Source organism: Lagopus muta, chromosome 4, assembly GCF_023343835.1.
Source record: "Lagopus muta isolate bLagMut1 chromosome 4, bLagMut1 primary, whole genome shotgun sequence".
NCBI lineage: Eukaryota > Metazoa > Chordata > Aves > Galliformes > Phasianidae > Lagopus > Lagopus muta.
Window position 1 is genome coordinate 64,651,454 of NC_064436.1, and position 21,717 is coordinate 64,673,170.

The window sequence follows — 21,717 nt, forward strand, 5'->3', positions numbered from 1 at the left end:
GAGCATATCTAAGAACCTCATTCAGACAACACAGAGGGACACTACTCAGCTCCAGTGCTGGAGCAAGATGTATGGAGCCTTTCACTATTAGTCTGTAATGAACATTGGAGCTGGATGTGACGAGGTGCAAACAACTCTTCTTGATTTAAAAGGTGTAAGACTAGTGAGCCTACACAGCAATAAACACTGCAACTTTGGGGAAATATTGGAATTCAGCATTGATACTCTCAGTCTATCAAAGTCACATTCAGTTTATAATTCACACTTAATCTGCAACCCCATCTGTGCCTTCCCAGAATCAAAAAAATACTGCTGAAAATACTTATGTGTGCATACATATATATTTCTTCTTGCTTCATTTTTGAAATTTGACACAGGAATTCGTTAAAAAAAAAACAACAAAAGAAACCACCACAAAGTTGTCTTCTGATATGCCGAAATATGTTCTGTGCTTAAAGTCAGACCTTCATACAGGTATAACTTCAGTTTACTAAGAATAAACCAGTAGGTTGTTTCCTGAGTATATACCTTAGAAGGGCTTAGAAGGGCAGTTGTCATCTTCTGACCAACTTTGATGATGATAATCTGAAAAGTAAGACTCTAACAGTCCTCACACTGCTCCATACTGTGCCAGCGCTGTAACATCAAACAGCAGATGCACCTGATTTCTAAAAGGTACTAAAGCCTCCTCAGGTCTTTTTGTTGTCTCTTGCAGTTCATGTATTAAGATGACAAAAGGCTGGCTACATCAATATTAGCTCTTAAGGTCAGGAGCTGAGATTCAGTTGCTTCTCTTAGAACCCTTTCCAGAAGTATTCAGGTGCAGTAAAAAAAAGTAATAGTACAGCCACTTTTGCTGGACTGCTCAGTATCACAAGGGCATGAAGTGAACACCCAAAGTCATAAGGGAGGAGCAAACTGACTGCAGGTGTTCAGATAAACACACCAAACCTCAGCTGACTTATTGTACATTTGAGCATGCAGTCTATTGAATCTGTATTATGTGTTAGAGATCCCCTGCATCTGTCCTGCATTTCCCCTCACTGGTTTCATTTTTTTTTTTTTCTTTAACATAAGACAATATGGAATTATTTAAAGAAAGCAGCTACACTTTCTGTGTTGTACTCTGAAATGAAACCAGAACAGCACTGCTCAGTATGGAAAGAAGGGCATCTTAAGCTTTCACAGAAAGACTTCCTATCTGTGAATCATCAGCTGAAAGTGCAAGTATGATTTCCATTCTAAAGCAGCTGGACTGTGGGGCTCCAAGTGGGTGGAGCTCTATTGGTTTGCACACTCAGAAAGCACTGGTTGGGTCCAGCTCTTCTTTCAAGCCTAGGGTTTTAGAACTTTTTAACCACACTAAGAGAGAAACAACAACGACCACCAACCATCCCAGTATTCCACTATTTGACTCTGGATGTGTCCTTAATTTTCACTCCTGGTTATTTTGTTTTTCTTTGATGACTTTAAAAAAAAGTTATTTACACAGTTCAGTCCTTCCCACAAGTACATTTTTCCATTGTATTTCTGACACACTGCAACTTACTTTGGAGCTGGGACAGCTCTTTTCCTCACTTTCTCTATCTGATCAGTATTCAGTACTAAATCTGAGCATATTTAGTCACTGAATCATAAGTGGCACACATACAATGTTCAGCTGGGAAGTTTAGGAAGTCCAAAAGGAAAAGAATCCCAGAAAACAGTACAGTGTTCTTGGTGAAGGTGCTGGGTTTTGAAAAAAGCACATCTGCCTGGGGAGCAGCAGAGAGCTCAGCTCAGCTTCTGAGCAGCACTACAATACGATGTCAGAGCGTGTGGTGAATTGTGCAACTCTGTCTTGCATTCATCTTATTACCAAAGGAACAAATCACACAGGAACAGAGAATTGCAGGGGTTGGAAAGGACCTCAGGAGATTCTTCAGTCCAACCCTCCTGCTAAAACAGGGTCCCTGCAGTAGCTCACACCAGGAAGCATCTGGATGGATCCTGAATATCTCCAGAGCAAGAGATTCCACAACCTCTCAGGGCAACCTGTATTTTTCTTAAAGGCATCTCAGGTTCAGAAAAGCCTTCTGAAAACACGTTATGTAAAGAAGTAGGCATTTGCTAGCGTTAGTACTTTATACCTTAAGGAGAGGGTTTCTGCTTCAGGTGGGAACAATCACCATAAGTCCAAGGAAGATCGGGCCAGGCTGGGGGCTGCCTCTTTGGGAAGTCTCTTGAAGACACTTTGCTTCCAACAGATTTCCTTTCACATTTATTGTTTAAAGTGAGGAAAACATCTCCTCGAGACAATCCCCAAACACACACAGGGCAGTAAAAACGCAGAGTACCTTCTTGTTCTGCTTTAAGTAGTGATATCCCAGAGACAGCTTCTTGTAGGCCTCGCCATACTTCTCGTGCCAGCCCAGCACCGCCGCAATGGCCGCTTTCCTCAGCTTCTGGGCCACCTCCCGGGGCGGGGGAAGCGGCTGCTCGTGGTCCGTCCCCACCGTGAGCTCCAGGAACTCCTGGAAGTTGGAAACGAGCAGCGTGCGGAAGCAGTGCGAGCGGGAGAAGAGCTCCTGCACGATCTGGAAGGCGGAGAAGCGCATCTCGGCGTGCTCCTCGTGGAGCCTGGTCAGCAGCAGGTGGTACGCGTGGCTCAGGTGCTCCTCCGACGACCTGAGGGAACGGTTAGGAGGGCAATCACCGCAGCTGTGCCACGCGCAGCGCTTTCAGCCACCGCCATCAATGAAGTGAAGGGCGGCGGGCCCAGCTCCTCACCTGCATATTTTCTTCAGCTCCTTCAGCCGGCCCGGCTCCAGCTGCGGCTCCCCCGCCGTGGTCAGCTCCTCCACCAACTCGGCCAGCCGCAGGTCCATCTCTGCACCGGAGCGGCAGGGCTCCCCCCTTCCCTCCTTCCCCGTCTCGGCGCCGCTGACGTCATCACCGCGCGCTGCGCACGCGTGACGTCACGCTGCCTGCAAGGGCGGGAGGGAGTTCTTAAAGGGGCCGAGCCCGGGTATTTTGTGTGTGTGCAGCCTGAGGGCTGTTCAACAGTGTGGAAGAGAAATGAACCATAGAATCATAGAATCTCTGAGGCTGGAAAAGACCCACAGGAGCACCCAGTCCAACCACCCACCTGTCACCAATCACTAAACCATGTCGCTCCACACAAAATCCAAACGTTCCTTGAACGCCTCCAGGGTCGGTGACTCCACCACCTCCCCGTGCAGCCCGTTCCACTGCCTGACCACTCTTCCAGAAACGCAGTATTTCCTAACGTCCAGCCTGAATCTCCCCTGACATCAAACGATGTCTTGGCACGCTCACTGACATCAGCGCGTGCCCCTCCTGAGGCACTGCTGCTCTGGTTGCCCACATCCCAAACCTGTAAGAGGTGACACAGGTCTGAACCCACAGTCCTGCCTTGTGCCCACCCTGTGTAACATGCTGGGTGTGACAAAGGGGCTAATTGCAGCGTGAACTGCTGCTGTTCCTTGTGCCTAGGGTTGGAAGAGACCCTAAGGGCATCAGCCTCCAGATGTGGCACCAGACCAGGCTGCCCAGGGCCCCATCCAACCTGGCCTTGAATGCTCTCCTCACAGGAGACCTGCTCCAGACCTCTGATCATCTCAGTGCCCTCCTCTGGACCCGCACCCAGAGCTCCACGTCCTCCCTGTACTGGGAGCTCCAGACCTGGACAAAATACTGCAGAAGGGTCCTCACAAGGGCAGAATAGAGGAGGACAATCACCTCCCTGTCTCTGCTGGCCACCCCTCTTCTGATGGAGCCCGGGTTACCACTGGCCCTCCAAGGTGCAATGAGCTCCATGTAGAAGGCAACAAGAAGTGTAGGAGGAACAGCACGGCATTCTGGTTTTAAATACCAGGTTTTGCGTGGCCTTCTGCCTTTGAGGCCTTCAGAACTTCAGCCTCTCCTCTCTGTTGCCTTCCTGAAGCAAAATGAGGGGTAAATAAAGCAAAGGAGGCAGGAAAGCAGCCCTCAGTCATGGCACCGACTTTGCAGCTCTCGAACAGGAGGATGTCTGTGGAGTATTTCATAGGTAAAGACTAGCAAAAGGGTACTCCCAAACAGAAGCAAGCTATTCCCTGAAGGGTGAATAAAGCTCATCTGCAGGACTTTCATGGCAAGAATTACAGCAGAACTGTACTTAAGTGACATTTTCCTCTATAGAAGCTCAGAGCTTGACAAACACTGCAAGTAATCCACTGACATATGGGGATAGAGATGAATGCACCTGTTGTATAAAATAATTACAATGCAGATGAACAAACTGCTCTGTTCTCAGATGAGCTCAGCTTGGCAGAGTGCACAGGCACTTGCTGTCGCTAAAAATCAGTATCTCCTTAGTGAATTTTTACAGTGATCTGTCAGGTCTACCTGATATTGCAGCAGCAAAAAGCTCCTGTGAGCTCTTAAATTTCTATCCACACGAGTTCTCCAACTCTTAAACAGGGTGCAAATGTCAAAATTTCTCCCAGCCAGAATTCTAGCCTGCAAGATCTGTGCTGGGCACAGCTATGAAGAATGTCCCAAATAGGATGAGGTTAGAAAATACTCTGGAATAAGTTGATTTCAAAGGAAAAAAAAAAAAAGCCTGAAAAATTCATCTGTAATACTCACCAAATTCCTCTTATAATTATGTCCTATGTTTTTCTCCTCTTAACAACTAGAGATGCCAAATGGGATTTAAAAACTCAGAGTACCAGAAACTTTGCTTTGAACTAGGGAGCAAATTTAACCCCTGTCACTGAGTAAGGGAAGTCAATGAAGCTCTTGATGCACATCACTGCATTACTACTGCTTGCAGTTCCACCAAAGCATCCCAAGTCTCTAGACCACAAACACCAGCATCACAATGCAGTCCAAACCTCTCATACTTCGTGCAAAAGACTTGTGTACAAGCAGCCCTTCCTATGTGACATTTGTCTTTTCCCATCTGGCAGGTGCCCTGCTGCACTTCAGAGTGACCTAAAGTAATGAACTCATATTTTCAAACATGTTTACTGCACCATATGCATGCATACATTTTTCAGTGGTTCTTTTATATCTGACTTGATTAATGAGACCATCTTACTTTATAATGTTTCTTCTTCCTTGTTGGCTTCTATCTAGTAAACTGCACATCCTACATTTGCATGAGAAAACCACATACAGCAGCATAGTTCATCTTTAAAGTTTAGATGTTTACTCTTTCAATATTTCTTATTTTTCTATTTCTTTTCTTTATTTGATTGAAAGTGCCTAAACAACAGCTTTCTATTAGGCTACTGCTTACAACAATACCATTGCTTTAATGTCTAGAAACAGCATTTCAAAATGAGCCTCGAGCAACGTGCTCAACATCTACAAAGCCACCAATTCATATCCTTGCAGAATGTTTAAAGAAATCCCTGCGAGGAGCCATATGGTTTTGCAGAGAATTAGTTGATGAATGAACGCTGAGTTGTGTAACTCATCCACAGTTGTCCCTCAGGCAAATCTCAGTGACAGCTAAGCTGTTTAATTTAAAAAAAAAATAAAATCTCAGACAATTACATAAAATGGTGTTTGCTCAAGTTGCTGAGTTTCTTTCCCCTTCTGCTTTCTAATGAGCGTGGTAAATATCCACTGTTCAAATATTTCTCTAATTCCTTCATCTGGACCAATCTGATAAAGGGCTGAGGGGACTCAGACCGTGAAGAGTCATTTGGCTGCAGAAATGCTTTGTGTCACTCAGGCTGGTTGTGGATTCAGGAAGCCCAATGTCTTTGGCCAAATGCACAGACAAGGAAATACAGAAACACAGACAAGAGAAAAGGCAGAATTTTGTCCTTTAAGCCAATCGTTTGGGTGTGGTGTTCTTACATTACAGAAAAACCAGCTGTTCCCAAATTTAAAATGTCACACTGGGAGCTCCAGGAAGGATTGTTTCAAGCTTACAAGCATTGTCACATTTTCAGGTGTAGTGATTTTATAAAAGAAATACCCAGGTAGGAGAATGCTCCATCATGTTATTAGATGATTCTTGGCCTGTGGTTGTTTTCAGCTTTGCAATAAAAGAGCACATCAGGCAGAAAGAAACCCCACAGAACTTTAGAATAGCTGTATTCAGCTTAATGATATGAAATTAAAAAGGAGGGTTTATCTTCCTGCCAAAATGGAACTTTGGCAAAAAAGCTTCCTCACAAACAATCTTGAGTTAAAATAACTTTGGTTCCAGGCCTGAAGATGCAGAAACATGATAAACACTGATATTAAGTTGTCACAGAGTTTGTGTCAGTTGGGTTGCAAAGAAAATACTGACCTTCTGTGTGAGGTGAATAGATACTTAACTACCAGTTTGATTCAGCAACAGGATGACAGTTATCTGAGAGCCCTGAACTACCTCATACGGGGTAAGGACTGCACTTAAACAGATGTTCTCAAAGAAAAAATAGTCTATTCATTAAACCATCAATAATGCAAGGCCAAAGATACTTGGCAACCTCCTCTAATGATGTGAAATATTGATGCTGACAACACTGCAGCCTGCTGTAACATTTTATAATTCTGTCACAGGAGGAGATGGATGAACCTGTTCTGAATGGGTTGGGTCACCAATTAAATAACCATTTGTAGGTTGGATGGGGCAGGAATAGCTGCAAGGGAACCAGCACCAATCAAGGAGCTTCTATCTACTTTTGTCTAGGATAGTTTTTTAAAATGATCCTGCAGCATTGCCTCAAATCTTCAGGCCAGCATCAGAAGACTGCTTTTGATTCTGTGAAAAGGTCTAATTGGAACACAAGGAGAAAGGCAAGTAGTGGCCCCAAGGCAGCGGGCATTTTTCAGGGCTAGACAGGTCCATACCGTACATCGAGATTTCTGTTTGAATGTACCTAAAGAAGAGAAAAAACAAGTCCCATTGCATTGCAGGCGTATCCTTAGGGTTGTTTGTTTGTTTGTTTGTTTTTGGAATGGCAGCTTTCCAGGCAAGACTTGGATCGCATGGTTGTCAGTGTGTAGAAAAGAAAGAAGAGAAGAATCCAATATCACGAGAGAACAAAAGAGGAAATCCAGCCCAAATTCAGCTTGAAGACCCCTACTGCTAAATTGTAAAGTGACAGAAATACCACTTTCACACAAATACAAGTGTGGTACAAGTGGGACTGCTTTCAAACACAGAATGTTAGCAGAAATTTCTCAAACAACTTAGGCCTAGGAAGCAAATAAACTCATTGTAGCCATATGAAAGCGTCTACATCAGATATCTAAGAAATTCATCCTTTAGAAGTGAGCTGTGTTGTTAAATTCCATAATCTGAGCTCCCAAGTGTCTGGGAAAATTTGCCCTCTCTCCACGCAGCACCAGGGACGTGTCCATCGCCTTTTATGAGAAGAAAACCACAGGGATCAAAACCAGTTTTTTGGGGGAAATGCTCTTACTGTAATAATAAAGAACACTTTGTCCTTGTGAAGAGATTATTTATACGGGTCAGCTTATGCAAACATAAGGAAAGTCCCTGGTTTGAGATCTTGAGGTTGCTGGGACAAAAACAGATTGCAAAGAGCAAGTGTCATGAGAGAAAGAAATACTGAGGTGGTGCTAAAAGGAAGAGGGAAGAATCGTGAAGAAAAGGCAGCAAGGCTTGTGAGCTGGCTGAATTCTTCCATGCCAAAAAAAATATGGCACTCGTTGACATTCACTGATTCTTGCTGAACGTCTATGGAGGCTGAATGGTAGATTTCAGCACGGTGAGGTGGTGGTGGATGGTTTGTTTCAGCTGTGGTGACAGGGATGTGAAAGACAAGCCACATTATGGACAGCCATGCAGATTTTTACGAGCATGGCATGCAGGCTCTTGTTCATTGCTGGTGGAAATGCATAGCTAATGGAGGTGACTATATTGAAAAATCACGTTTTGTAGCTGAGAATTTTCTTTATCAAGTCGTGTTAATGCATGCCTTCTATCTGTTGTAGTTTCCAAGGAAATAAATAGGAGGCATTACTTTGGGAGCAAGCTATGTAGCTGCAGTGTATGCATGTGAAGGGTGAGCTGATAAAAACCTCCACGATGGCCTTCCAGAAAGCTGAGTGCAGAATGAGGAGTGGTGACTGCAGCCTCTCCAAACACACACACCCAGTGCTCTGCGATTCTGCTCGTTAAAAGCCTCATAAAGGAATAATTGCTGCTTTCCTCATGGTACAAATCCCAGCAGTAGACTTGATATCAAGTAATGATGAAGCAGTGGTTGTGAATATACAGGAGCACAGTAAAACAGGAGCACAGAATCACAGAATATCCCGAGTTGGAACAAATCCACAAGCATGAAGTCCAGATCCTGGCTCCACACAGGAGCACCCAAAATCCAAACCCTGTGCCTGAGAGCAGTGTCCAAATGCCTTTTGACCTGCAGCAGTTCAGAGCCGAGCCCATTGCCCTTAGAAGTTTTCTTGACTTTCTATTGTGAAGACCAATATCTCCAGGAGAGGCAGCAGAATGATGAAGTTTTTGCTCCTCTAATCATTGCCTTCATAAAAATGGATCAGTTATTGATGCATCAGCAAAATGGAGCAAAGGTGAGAGCAGCAGTCTGAGGGGATCTGCGACTTGTGGACACACACAGCTCTGCTCCGGAGCCATTCAGTGGCAGGGCTCACTGATGCCCCAGGTTTGTTTCTTTTTTTAAAGCTAAATGCAAACCACACACCCTGTAGTTTCAGATGGAGGAGATACAGTTTATGGAATCATAGCATCATTTGAGTTGGAAGGGTGCCTTAAAGACCATCTAGTCCAACTCCCCTGCAACAAACAGAGACGTCTACAGCTCCATCAGGTGCTCAGAGCCCCTCCAGCCTGACTTTGAGTGTCTCCAGGGTTGGGGCATCCACCATCTCTCTGGGCAACCTGTGCCAGAGCCTCACTACCTTTATTGTAAAACACTTCTTCCTTATATCCAACCTAAATCTTTCCTCTTTTAGTTTGAAACCACTTCCCCTTATCCTATCACAACAGACCTTGCTAAAGAGTCTGTCCCCTTCTTTCTGATAGCCCCCCACTTGTAGGTCACCTCTGAGCTGGGATGCCCAACGCGTTGCCACATGGGACTTTAAACTAAAAGGGGGTGAGCTGAGATGAGACCTAAGGAAGACATCCTTCGCTATGAGGGTGGTAGGATGGGCCGGGCTGTGGAGGTGCCGTCCCTGGAGGCGCCTGGGGCTGCGGGCAGAGGGCTGCGCTGTGCCGCTGCACCCGGCAGGTGGCAATGCAGGAGAGCTGCAGGGTGGGAGCTGCTGGGCTGCAGCTGGCGGCGAGCCCTGAGGAGAGGGAGCCTGCGCTGAGCGAGCAGCTATTTAAATTCCATTTTATTTGTTACGGTATGAACTTACAGGCTCGTAGCATCAATCTGTGGCGGCAGGTTGGGTGCCCCCATCCACAACCTTAGGGGTTACCGGTGAGCACAGCGAAGCACGCACCGTTCTGCAATCAGAGGTGGAAAGCACCATTTGTACGGCTATGCTGGTATACAAGTAACACTGTTTCCAGGCCAGGAATGAGCCTTCAGTCAGATCCGTCTTTAACGTGATCAGGGTGTTGCATTAAAATATGCAGGTTTTATTTGAAAAATACGTCCCTGGGTGCCACATCAAGGAAACAACAACTGAGAAAAGGAACACTGCCCTCTGAGAGCGAGCCAAAGGCAGAGGCATTTCCCAAGCAGAACAATGGGTGCAGGGAAACTTTCAGAGAAATACGTAGAAGAACTGCAGATTTGTAGTGGCACATTTTGCCCTCTATCTGAAAAAGAAGGAAAAAAAACACAAAGCCCCTTAAGCCACCAATGACAGCACAGGAGATATTTGGTCTTGTTTAAAAAGAAGAAGAAGAGGAAGAAGAAGAAGAAGGAGAAGAAGAAGAAAGCTCATTTGTATCAAAAATCTAATGAAAAAAACTGATGTTTTCTGTCCTCTCTGCTAACAGAGAAGTAGCTGGACTTGGCAGAGCAGTGGCTCTTTCTTGGAAGGCACCAATGGAGAACTGCAGCCACCCCCCAGATGCTGGAATGCCGATTAGGGTGCAGGTGGGTTAAAGCAGCTCCAGTTCTTACGCAATGCTTCTGCCCTATCTGCAGTGCTGATAGATCTCAGAGCTGCCAGAACCACCGGACAAAATGCCTTTAAAGATTTGAATCAGTTTTGATTTTCTGAAACAAAGTTGAGAGGTGACTTTTCATAAATTGAGAAGATTTTCAGGGAAAGATATAGCACATGAAACAATCTTTAGAATGGCACTGAAAAAAACCAACCCAACCCACAACAAACAAATGATGAATTCAAACTGGAAATGAAGCACATATTTTAGCAGTGAGAAAGCACATTCTTGGTCTCCTGATGAAGTTTTTCTGACAGATGTGCTCCAGATAATCACAGTTCTGGATTGTAAATAGCTGGAGAGAGGTCATTTGATATCAGGAGACTGCAGAAATATGGCTCCTGGCTCTGTTACAAGGCATTGAGTTATGGAGAAGGTTTTGTCCACGAAACAGAGGTGGCAGGGCCAGAACCAGCTGGTGACTTGGTTATGCAGTACATCCTGAAGCAGCAGCCTTGGCTATTCGTACTATGAAGGTGTCTGTAGTTCCAGAAGATAGATAAGAATTTTTTGTAAATACATCAGTTCCCTTACATTCTTCACTGTATGACCACCTCACAGGACAGACCATGCCCTGAGGGCACTCAGTTGTCCCAGGGCCATTTATCTTGGAGCTGAACGTGTCCCAGTTTTCTGTCCATGCGCACAGTTGAGTCATACTCAGAGATGATTAAATTCCAAATGCTCTGAGGGCAGGACCCACTTATAGAGCCTGGAGGCTCCCAGCTCCTCCCATAGCACTGTAAGAATTAGGAAACCATCCAGTGGATCACCAGGACCAGAGCTGCAGTTCATCCCTTCGAGCAGAACTGAGGTAACACAGCAGCCAACAGAGATGGCCTGAGATAACACTGCATCTTCCTTCACCCCAACAGCCATCCAGAGACATGGCCCAAATCCTTCATTTTCTAGGTGGAAGTCAGCTCTGGACTCTGATGGTGCTTATGGCTATGAAAGGAGGAAAAGGAAATTATCTGCTGTTTATCTGTTTATTTCCTTTTGGGGTTTGTCTGCATCATCCTGCTTAATATCTGCGGGTGGGGAACAAAATATTTAAGTTAATTGACAATCCTTTTGTCCTGGATTGAATAGGCTTTATCATCTTTCCCTCCTCATTGTTCCTTCCAGCTCCATCAGGAGAAAGTCCAGGCTGGGAACTCAGAGGAGTGCCCTGGGAAAACCTGCTCCTCAGCAGGGGAGATGACCATCAGAAATACACAGTGCACAGGTTTGTCTCATGGGACAGGAAATAGGGCCAAAGGAACAGGCACAGCCCTGAGGTGTTACCTCCATATAACCAGTCTTGGCTTTGTGCATTAATCTGGGAATGAGGGAAATGTCTTACATGGAGCCAGCTGAGCAGGGGATGTCCTTCTTGGTTGACACTGCCGACCAGCTGTAGTACAAGGGATGCTCCAGGAAAGCATCACCAGGTCCCCTCACTGCTCCACTCCTTCATCCTGGTGGTAACTCCACCTTAGGGCTGTGTTTCTATGTCAAGGATGCAACACACTGGAGACTAAAAGCCCTCTGTGACCACAGTGCGTAATGAAGACTTTCCCAAGTAAGATTCTAATCAACAGCTGAATGAATTCCAGCACTGAAACCATCCCAAGTTTGGTTGTCAGCTCCTCCATGTTGTCTCCTTTCCTTCCTGTGTAATAATCTCACTGAAACTGTTTTTGTTACATTCCTGCTTTTTGTGTGACACCAGTAATGATCACTAGCATCAGTTCCATGACAGGATCTCAGGAACCTCATCAGTCATCATGCCCTTCACATTGCCTTTTGGCCTCTCTCTTAGCCAGATCTTCATGGCATTTCTAATCCCTCCCCCAGGTAGTAGCTAATGCCAGCAACACGTAATACTGCAGTACAGCTGCATTTTTTGGAGATTCATAACAGCAACAGTCACAGCAGTGTGACAGATGTAGCTCAGTAAACACATCCCCTTCACTCAGCTGTCCACCAACTGCATTCTCCAGTGTAATAAGTTTGAGGATATCTAGGCAGTACCAGCTTTTCTTTCCCCCTATTCCCCTCATCATGATGTTATTACAGAATTACAGAATCACAGAATGGCCAGGGTTGGAAGGGACCTCAAGGATCATGAATCTCCAACCCCCTGCCACAGGCAGGGCCACCAACCTCCACATTTAATACTGGACCAGGCTGCCCAGGGCCCCCATCCAACCTGGCCTTGAACCTCTACAGATAAGGCACCCACAGCCCCTCTCTGGGCAGCTGTTCCAGCACCTCACCACTCTCTCTGTAAAGAACTTCCCCCTGACATCCAACTTAAATCTTCCCTCCCTCAACTTAAAACCATTTCCCAGTTATTCCGGTAACTGCTCTGCAAACACGTACCCAAGGCAGATACTCTATCAGCTTTCCCTTCCTAGAAGTCATCAATTAAAAATTCCAGGTGAAAGATTATTTGATTTCTAAAATTTGCACACACTTTTTCATTTCTGCACTGCTGAATTATTTCGGTGTGGCTTAGCACATCTCCCTCTCCACCTCACCCCAAATTGAACATCATTGTCTATATGGGGAGCAAGATGGGTGCTGAGCGCTGTTCTAGAGATCAATCTGGAATCCCACCCCAGCGATGCAGTAGTTTCATGTTATTTTTTTTCTTCTCATGCTTTCAAAATAACCTGCAGTTATTTTCATCTGTGAAAGATGAATGGCTTTGAGCCATTCTCAACTCCACCCTGACACCTCGTTCGTATTTTAGTAAGTCAAACAAACAGCTCTTCTCGTTCATCAGCCTTTCCATTTCTTGTGCTGTTTCCTATTGTTCTTTCTGTGGTGCTTATTACCCTGCAGCTGATTTTCTCTGGCTTAGGGTACACATCTCCAGTCACTTTAGTAAGGTCAAATTGCAAGATTTTGCACTGCGGTCTGACACATTATTTCAAACCCCAAGGCTCCTCAGTGAAAGGATCATTGCCAGCCAGCAATAAGGTAAGGAATAATTTCACTGAAATGAAGAACTTCTCTTTGCTGAGTTGCAAAACTTGAGTTCAGACTAAAATCGGGATTAGACCCCAAGCTGAGGTTTTTCCACAAGTACCTCAGATCAGTGTTAAGCATAACCTGCACCCAAACTTCCAACTATGGAGGGAAGCATCTCTAACCCTACCTCACTTTCAGTGTTACATAAACTGTTCTTCCATAATTATCTTCCCACTGTACACAGAAGCAGGAAAAAACGCAGTCATGTTGTAGGATGTTGGCAGGAAACATCCATCCGTACTTATAGTTGGAGAGATTAAGAAATCAGGCGTACACAGGCCACCTCCTCTGCTGACACAAAATCAAGATGCAGAATAGCAGAGTACGAAGCTATTAAAATGCGGTTTACAGGCAACAAGTTCATACCTGCTGTGAGTCATGTGCTGCTCTTGGTTTAACGCCTGAAGGAGCTACAAATTGATATGTCTGCTGGATTCTGGACTCCAGGCAGAGCAGTCAGGGAATACAGACCAGAAATCCCAGCAGCAGCAATCTCTGCCTGCAGCCATTTCTGGCCCCCACGAAGCTGGGAGGTTTTGAAGTCATGCTGGAGTAAGGCTGAGAATGAAAGGCACCCTGCAGGGCCTGCACTGGGCACTGCCCACAGGGGTGAGCCAGGAGGCAGCAGCTGCCTGGAACAAACAAGGCTCACTGCAGTCCAAATAGGTGGTTTGACTGCAGGCTTCCAGAGCAAGCAGTCACAGCTAATAAGAGCTTCTTTTGGACCTCTGGAGTGCGCTTTCTAGCACACCATCAGGGATGCAGGCTGGCAACTGGATGCTAAAATGATTTTTCTGTAAGCAAAGGCCCTCCTGTTGCAGGACAGCAGCTCTCCTCCCTCACTCCCCCAGCTAGTTCTCAGGGAGCATGGATTTCCATCACTCCCCTTAGGCCACAGAAAGGAAAAAGGGCTGAAATCTCAGGAAGCCGCAGCTCTAACTGGTACTTAAAGAAGCAAAAGCAACAATTTCCATGACCTGCTACTGTTTGCTGGTTACCATTCACTTCTGCAGAACTGATCAAGAAAACCCAACACACACATATGGGAAAAAAAAAAAAGCAAAACAAAAACCCAAACCAAACCACACACACATCCCTTCCCTGCCTTTCTATGAAGTTCTATGAAGTAGGGAGAGGTTGCCACTCTCAAAAATTCTCCTTGCCCTTCTCCTGCTATGACAGCGTGCAGAGTCAATGAAACAGATGCTGCTGCACTTGGATTTCAGCAATGCTTTCCCCAGGGCAAGCTTGAGCTGATGCTCCTAATTTTGCATTATCAGGAAGGAAAAAATAAATCACTTTGATTGCCAATTACCCCAGTTACTGATGCCAGCTCTCATTATCTGTCTCCACCTAAGCAGGAGTCACCTATATCTGCTACTTTAGAAAATGCTGAGGGAAGCAGACACTTCCAGCAAGGAGCACAGGAAAAACTGGTCTCTGCCAAACTGACAGCACTGCAGCACTCCTGATGCACCAGCTCAGAAGCATCAATAATGTATGCTTATTGAAAATGGAACCTTTGAAGACATAGCTGATAGGAGATCTCACTGAACTGATAGTGGCAGAGATGCATATAATCTTATAGCCTATAAAGTTGTGATTTTGTGAGTCCTGGAGGAAGTGACAGAACTGACAGGAACAGAGCGGTGTATGGTTCGCATGTGGAAAGTTTAAGCCAAGAATATGTATTTGGCTGAGATGCTCTTAATTTAGAACCTGAGAAAACAACACAGATGATTTTACCTTGCACAATACTAAAGACACATCAAAATTGCACTCCTTGTGTGACCCTTATAAGAGGTTTTCTTTTTTAACCATTTAAATACGAAGGAACTTTCTTATTTTATATAATCAAGAAATGGAAAACAGTTTTTATTAACATGTTTTACATTTACAATCTTTTATTAGCTAATCAACATCAACATGCAAAAATAAGCGCTAAATACAAACCTCTACAATATGGTTTTGTTTAAACTACAATGGTTTAATTCTTTCCAAAAGTCGTAAGGATGTGTTCTGTAGTCATTAAAATTGAACTATTAGTTTCAGTAATGAATACTATTTAGGCCCTAAAATTATGTAATTATCCTGCAAGGCATCTTCAGAAACTTTGCCCAACACTTAAGAATACCAGCTCATTTTCATGTGAGTACATTCTCAAAGCAAGAAATAAGGCAGTAGCACTAATGATTTCATATTGAACCCTATGCACATAACTAATAACTTTAGAAGGACTTTAACACTATGGTAGACTGGAAAAAGAACATTTAAACAAGCATCAAATTTTGCCTGAAATGTTCTCAGTTTCTCTCAATATTTATGCAACCTCCTTAAAATATTTGGGTTTGGAAAAAGACTTTATACTCCTTCAAACCAGTCCCTAGTTGATCCTCCAGAGAAGCCAGTCTCATGTCAACAACAACAATATTTTCCCATGGAAATAAGTTACATGATTCATGATCATGATTACTTCACGAGAGGATCATAAAGAAGGCAAAGAGGAGCTTAAAGGAGAGTATTTGTAGTACTGAAATCTTTCATAACAAAAGGGTCTTGGACAATTGTGAAGAAGAGGGAAGAAACATGGATTTAGGTTCCAATCTGTTGCAACTTCTCCCCCAGTGCAAGTGTCCATCTTTAAAGAGTTATCCTTTAAAAGATGAAAGTACTTTTGAGAAGAGTCCAATTTTTGACCTTATGTTACAAAACCTTGACAATCAAAGCTTCTTTTTGTTTTTATTCAAGTACAAACTTAAGTCATAATTCCTCTTTTCTTTTGTTTAAAGAGTGTTTATTGTTGCTCATTGATCTTTGGTCGCAAGAAACAATAATGCCACCGACAGGTCTGATCACCACGGTGGCAGGTTTTGCTTCTTTGCCACACATTAAGGCCCCCCCCTTTACAGGGAATGCCAACGTACACTGTGTCAAAATTCCAGCGGCACTTTGTCTTGTTTGTACGGACCTACATGATGTAGACTTTCTCAGCTTGTGAGAAGTTGAAGACTTCTTTGGTTCTTGGGCAAATTACTTTGTCATCTTGACGAATAGAAAGCAGAGACTGGAAAAGAATGAAATCAAAAGATAATATTCACAACAGTATCTCAAAGCATTCATAACTCAGAGCGTTCTTAACTGCTTAGTAAATAATTCCTTCTTTTTTAAGGTACAGGCTGAGCTGAAAACATCTTTGCCCACATGGTACTTGCTCTATATTATTACACTCCAGAAGGGAAAATTTTCTGTGCCATTTAATTTCACACTATCAGTTTCCACGTTCACCACACGTTACTTTCTTTAAAAAACAGCTTTATCACATGCAATCCCTTAAGAATTACTGTAAAAGGGCTGTTTCCCCCCCTCATCCCCCACTAATAGAGATGATCCTTCCAGCTTCCAGTTTACAAGCTCTTATTTTGACAGAGGAAGTTACTGTGACCACTGCTATTTCAGCCATCAGTAAGGCAATGATTTCAACACTTACATTGTATCCATAGACATATCCATTTGGTAACATCATGGGAGGATTATTTTCATTCATTACATCCCCCGAAATCTTGCAGACTAGTCGGGAGTTGGCACAGTGTGCCATAGGCAGAGGCTGAGCCAGCTTGTTCAGGGATTTGCTACACACAGGGCAGTCTGGGTTTTTTGAACTCCCATCCTCTTTATAGCACTGTCTATTTAACAAGTTAAGGTACAACCAACAGACGCAATAGGAATCAGTTAATGAAATACACATCAGAAATACAGTAATCTGTGCAAGTTTAGACTAGGTTATACCCTGTGTGCAACTATTCAAACTTAATGTGTGCATACAAAAATCAAGTGCTTGCTTTCAAGAAGGAACAGCAGTGAACAACATGCACCTGGCACACTCTTAGGTAATACTTTTCCTCTAGAGCATGTCAGTAGCATCAGCCTTTCTTAAATAGACTATGCTGTACAGCAAACAACCAACCTTCTGAAGATGCAGGATATATTTTATACTCTTATAAAACAAGTGGGATAAACTCTCAAGTAGTTAAAAATAACCTGTGGCTCTCATCCAGCTCTCCAACTTTTGCAAATATATTATCCTAGGATGCATAGAAAGGATGACCCAGTATGAAAACAATGTAGAAACAAAAAATAAGTAAATGTCCTTTTTTTTTTTTCACTCTGAACAGCATTCATAGGAAAAACACTGTGCTCAACAGCAGTATCTGCATTGAAGGATACGGTGTTTTTATAGCTGAAAGGCCTGCCTGGAGTGTTATAGTAAAAACAGAATTGTTTCCCAGCTGATGTAGTCTGTAGTTATCATATCTAAACTGCTGTATCAGCATTCTCCATCGAGCAGGGTCCAAGAGATCCTGTTAAAAAAAAACACAACACAACTATAAGTTGTTTTTAATCTAGTTGTCCTGGAGGGGAGCCTGAGAGTGGTATAAACTCACTAGACTGAATCCATTACGAAATGAAAGCATACATGCTAACACACAGTAAGAATGTACTCGTTTAGAAAGGACCTCAACACTACGTTAGCAAAACTTTATTTAAAGCATTACATAAAATAGCTGACATGATGATATTCAGCACATGAGCTTCTGAAAACACGAGATCTTAGTTCCAAGAACGTGCTTTAGTTTCTAATAAAAGACATCTATCCAGAGGTTCAATTAAGTGATGCTGCAATAAGCGTTGGCCCTACACTCTTCCTTGCTCTATCCACATCCATCAAATGTTCTAATTAGAGTTTGTAAATCTTCATAAGGATTTTTGTTTGTTTGGCATTCTAGAATACCAGTCCATTTAGGAAGCCACATAAGTATGTGGACATTTGCTTTAAAGCTTCTGAACTGGTAACATCCAACTTAACAGACATCTGTTGAAAAGTTAGAAGCATTTTACTTTAAGTCAGACTAATTCTACTAACACCTTTGTACTTTGTACTGTTTATGGAACTTCCAATCACTTGAACAAGACAATAAATCTGAAGAGCTGGCACAGCTTCAGGTCAGAGAATGCCATGCATTCGAGGACACATTTCTTATATATTGTAATGCTACAGGTTACAAAAAAATAGGTCTAAGTACATAATACAGCATTCATTTAAAAAGGATTTACGATAATCAGGAACCAAACACATAGAAGTGAAGGATATTATGAACTCTCAAGTCACACCATGAAGAGTCATGCAGGAAGAGAAGACTCTGAAAACATACTTGTTATATTCCATATACAAAGGTAAATCCCTCCTTCTGCTCGCACCTCTCCCTTCCTACCTATAACCACATTTCTTATGAGAAATAGCAGTGCTGATCACTCTTAGAAATAAGCTCAATATTGTCAAACTGCACACGCTACACTTTGAGGCAAATAGGAGAAAACTTATTTTAATATATTTTGTTTATTAACCAGGATTTAAAAGAAAGTAACTCAAAGACAACACACTGTGTAGCAGTAGTGAGAAACTCAAAACATGTGATACCAAAGTACGTAGGCAGTGATATTATCATGGTGCAGACATCAGCCATTATGCTTTACCCTGCACCACTTTGGCTCTCTCTGTCTCTCCTCATTTTACTTCTTAAGCAAGGAAAGACAGAAGGAAGAAGGATGGACACCACCATCACCTTCTGTTGTGATCACCTGCGCTGTGGAATTCCCCCATCCAGAGATCAAATTGGCCTGAGAACTTGTTTTGAAGTTTTAATAGTATGCTTAAATATTTCATGTTCTCTTACATCCAATCTTTCAGTCCATTTATGTTGATCTTAGCATCAGTGGTTTAAAAATGTGCTTATATTGCCATGCTGATATGTGGCAATGTCATTTCACAGGATTCTTGCCTTGTTATGCCAGCTCAACTATTACCTACCTTCCACTACCACTATCATCTATAGGTGAGGACTGGTATTAAAATTAAGGACTATAATAAATGGATTTTTTAGAAAGTACAACTAGGAAAAAAATAGTTTCTATGGATCATCATTGCATTCTGTTTTACCAAAAAACAAATTACAAGCTTGTTTTATTATTCCCACTGTAACACTGAATTTCAAGCACAACATTACTGACCTTATAGGGGGAGATATGAGTGTCTGAAGGAAAAGCCAACATCCCCATCACTTGTCGAACCTCATCCAGCTGGCTTCCCTCAGCCTGGCTGAAATGCTTCCTTGCATGTCTGAAACAGATAATTTAGACCTTCCAGTTGTTTCTCCATCAAGTAAATTTTCTCCATCACGTTATGTTAGACTTCAGAAAAACTAAATTCTGTTCTCCATACACAACCAAAAAGGTGGTGTACTTAAAGGACTTACAGTCCTACATATAAAAATACAAGAATAAACTTCAAACACCAGGAATTTTGTACTGCAATTACTTAGAAACCAAACTTTCTACCCGAGCACATAATCTTACCTCACCTACACCCAGCATGACAGATCCAAGACTGGTGGAACAAATGTCCCCATTTACACAAGCTCAATGCGTTGCTCTTTTGCATACACTTGTAAGAAAGGAATGTGGTCCAATAATGTGGTAAATGTGGTATTATGAACCACTAAAAATCAAAGCATTTAAAATTCTATCCCGTTTTCATTGACATTTGAGAACATTTACCTTTGCCTAAGTGATTATTTGCTATAGGCAGGAAGGCAGCATCAGTTTCTGTACAGACTACTAGAAATTCAGGGCAATGCAATAAAACCCACCCTGCTATCAGCAGCTTTTAAAATACTATGAAAAAAGTGTAACTACCACAAATTCATACGGAAAAGAGACACATAAGGCTGAAAGTTTAAAAAGAAAGAAGTAACAGAATTACCACAAACATCTTTAAAGTAAAGACAAATTTTAAGACATGCACAAAACTCTGAGAAACCAGGGAATAATCAGCCAGGGATACTTGACTGCTTTAAAACCCTGTATGAAGCTTCTCATGCAACCATGTTAGTTCAGCATTTCTGCCAAAGTCCCTAATTACAGTGTTGCATAGTAGACTGAATATAGAATCAGCTCTGTATTGAATTTCTGGCATTGCTAAAATGTAGAAAAGTCTCCTCTGTGCTTCATTTTCTCCATAACTTGTGTTATAGTGAAGATAAAAAGTTACCTCTCAACTACCACGAGTGCTCTTAACCTTTTTAGAGATCTTTTAGAAGTCTTTTTCTAAAAGTACAGATGATTTTAAAAGCATGGAGTATTCTTCAATTGTTCAAATCGTTCCTCTCCCAAAGGAGAGATACAGATGTAATTTTTTCTAATTCTGTGTTCTGCTAACTGTGCTTAGGTCACCAGTAATACCATGAGAACAGTCTCTTCAGCAGTGCTTCAGTGCTCCTACTTCCTCTCCCACCCAAACCAGGAAGCAGTGGAAGTTATGCAGGACAGAGTGTTTCCACTCAGCTTCCTATTTTGGGTGAGCAATTCAGGAATGTAAATATTGTTCCCCAGGTGATAACTTATGGTAGGAAAAGTACAAAATTCGTGTCCTGAGAGCAGAGCCTAAGCAGCCTGAAAATGCTGGAAGAAAGCTCAAGTGTTTGTGTAGCCATGCACATGAAAGCAATAGCTGTTTGAAAGAAAGCTCAGACAAAGCAAAAATTCAGACCTACCAGTCAAACAGGATTACTGTGCACACACACAGGGGAGAGGGAGAAAAAAAATCATAAAATGATCTGATCACTCTGCACTTGTGTTCTGTGATGTCAAAACAGAAGCAGTAATTCAGTTTTGCAACATCCTCTTTAGATTTGAGACCCTACTCCCTGTCAAACATCAACTACTTATTCTTATATTCCTCTTGCTTATACGAATACCTGATGCTGCAACACAAAAATACTGGCCACACTTAATGCCTATGTTCAAGAATATCTAGAATAAATTTTGTGTATACATATATAAAACCAGCATATGCCAGCCTTTCAGGTGAGAAGTCTAACCAGGCCAGCACTTCAATGACTTGAGAAGTACTGAACAACTTACAATGTGGTACCATTTTGAGTTCTATCAGAAAGAATTAGGTTTTCTTAAGTTGGTTTGTGTTAGTTTTTGTCTTCTGATCTTCTCTGCCATGTCCCTTATAAAAACAAGGAAGTCCTCCCATGAAGCTTGAGATACTAATGTCTGAACCTCACCTACTGTGCACCTGCAAGCCACAGTGAAAATGAAGATATGCTTCAGAAAGAAGCAATTTCATTAATTCACGGCATTATTTTTTTTTGTTAACATTGGGAAGCAAGAGGCAAAACTACAAGAATTTGTGGATGCAAAATATTTAAGTACCACTTTACTGCTCCTGTCACTGTCATTACTTAACCCTTCCCTTTCTATTGTGCTATTTCCATTCTCTCCATCTTCTCCAAATGTCAAACTCCTGGAGGTACGTATGAACACTAACAAGTGTTGCAATGCTTACTTCCAATGTTTTTACTACATTAGACATACTGGTCAGTATAGCTAGAACAGCGGGTTAAGGTTTTCATCACTGTGTATGGGCTATCACTGAAATCACTGAATCCTCCCTTCTCAAATGCCAGAGTGACTCTGTAAATTCTGTAAACACCTTCTGTTAGAAATAG

At 42.7% G+C, this 21,717-nt stretch overlaps 2 protein-coding genes across 5 annotated transcripts in view; both read right to left on the bottom strand.

Moving 5' to 3' along the window:
- UVSSA (UV stimulated scaffold protein A) overlaps positions 1 to 2,937 on the bottom strand; it is a 58,484-nt gene extending 55,547 nt beyond the window's left edge. The window contains exons 1-2 of the mRNA XM_048942485.1: positions 2,770 to 2,937; positions 2,337 to 2,667 (exon numbers count right to left, since the gene is read on the bottom strand). Of these exons, the coding sequence (XP_048798442.1) occupies positions 2,337 to 2,667; positions 2,770 to 2,867 (429 nt within the window). The 5' untranslated portion in view covers positions 2,868 to 2,937. The remainder of the gene's footprint in view (positions 1 to 2,336; positions 2,668 to 2,769) is intronic.
- Positions 2,938 to 14,977: 12,040 nt separating this feature from the next.
- MAEA (macrophage erythroblast attacher, E3 ubiquitin ligase) overlaps positions 14,978 to 21,717 on the bottom strand; it is a 47,049-nt gene continuing 40,309 nt past the window's right edge. For all 4 annotated transcript variants that reach the window (XM_048942494.1, XM_048942496.1, XM_048942493.1 and 1 more), the window contains 4 exons: positions 19,211 to 19,319; positions 17,369 to 17,502; positions 16,632 to 16,827; positions 14,978 to 16,208 (listed from right to left, as the gene is read on the bottom strand). In XM_048942494.1, coding sequence (XP_048798451.1) covers positions 16,113 to 16,208; positions 16,632 to 16,827; positions 17,369 to 17,502; positions 19,211 to 19,319 — 535 coding nt within the window. In that variant the 3' untranslated portion in view covers positions 14,978 to 16,112. The remainder of the gene's footprint in view (positions 16,209 to 16,631; positions 16,828 to 17,368; positions 17,503 to 19,210; positions 19,320 to 21,717) is intronic.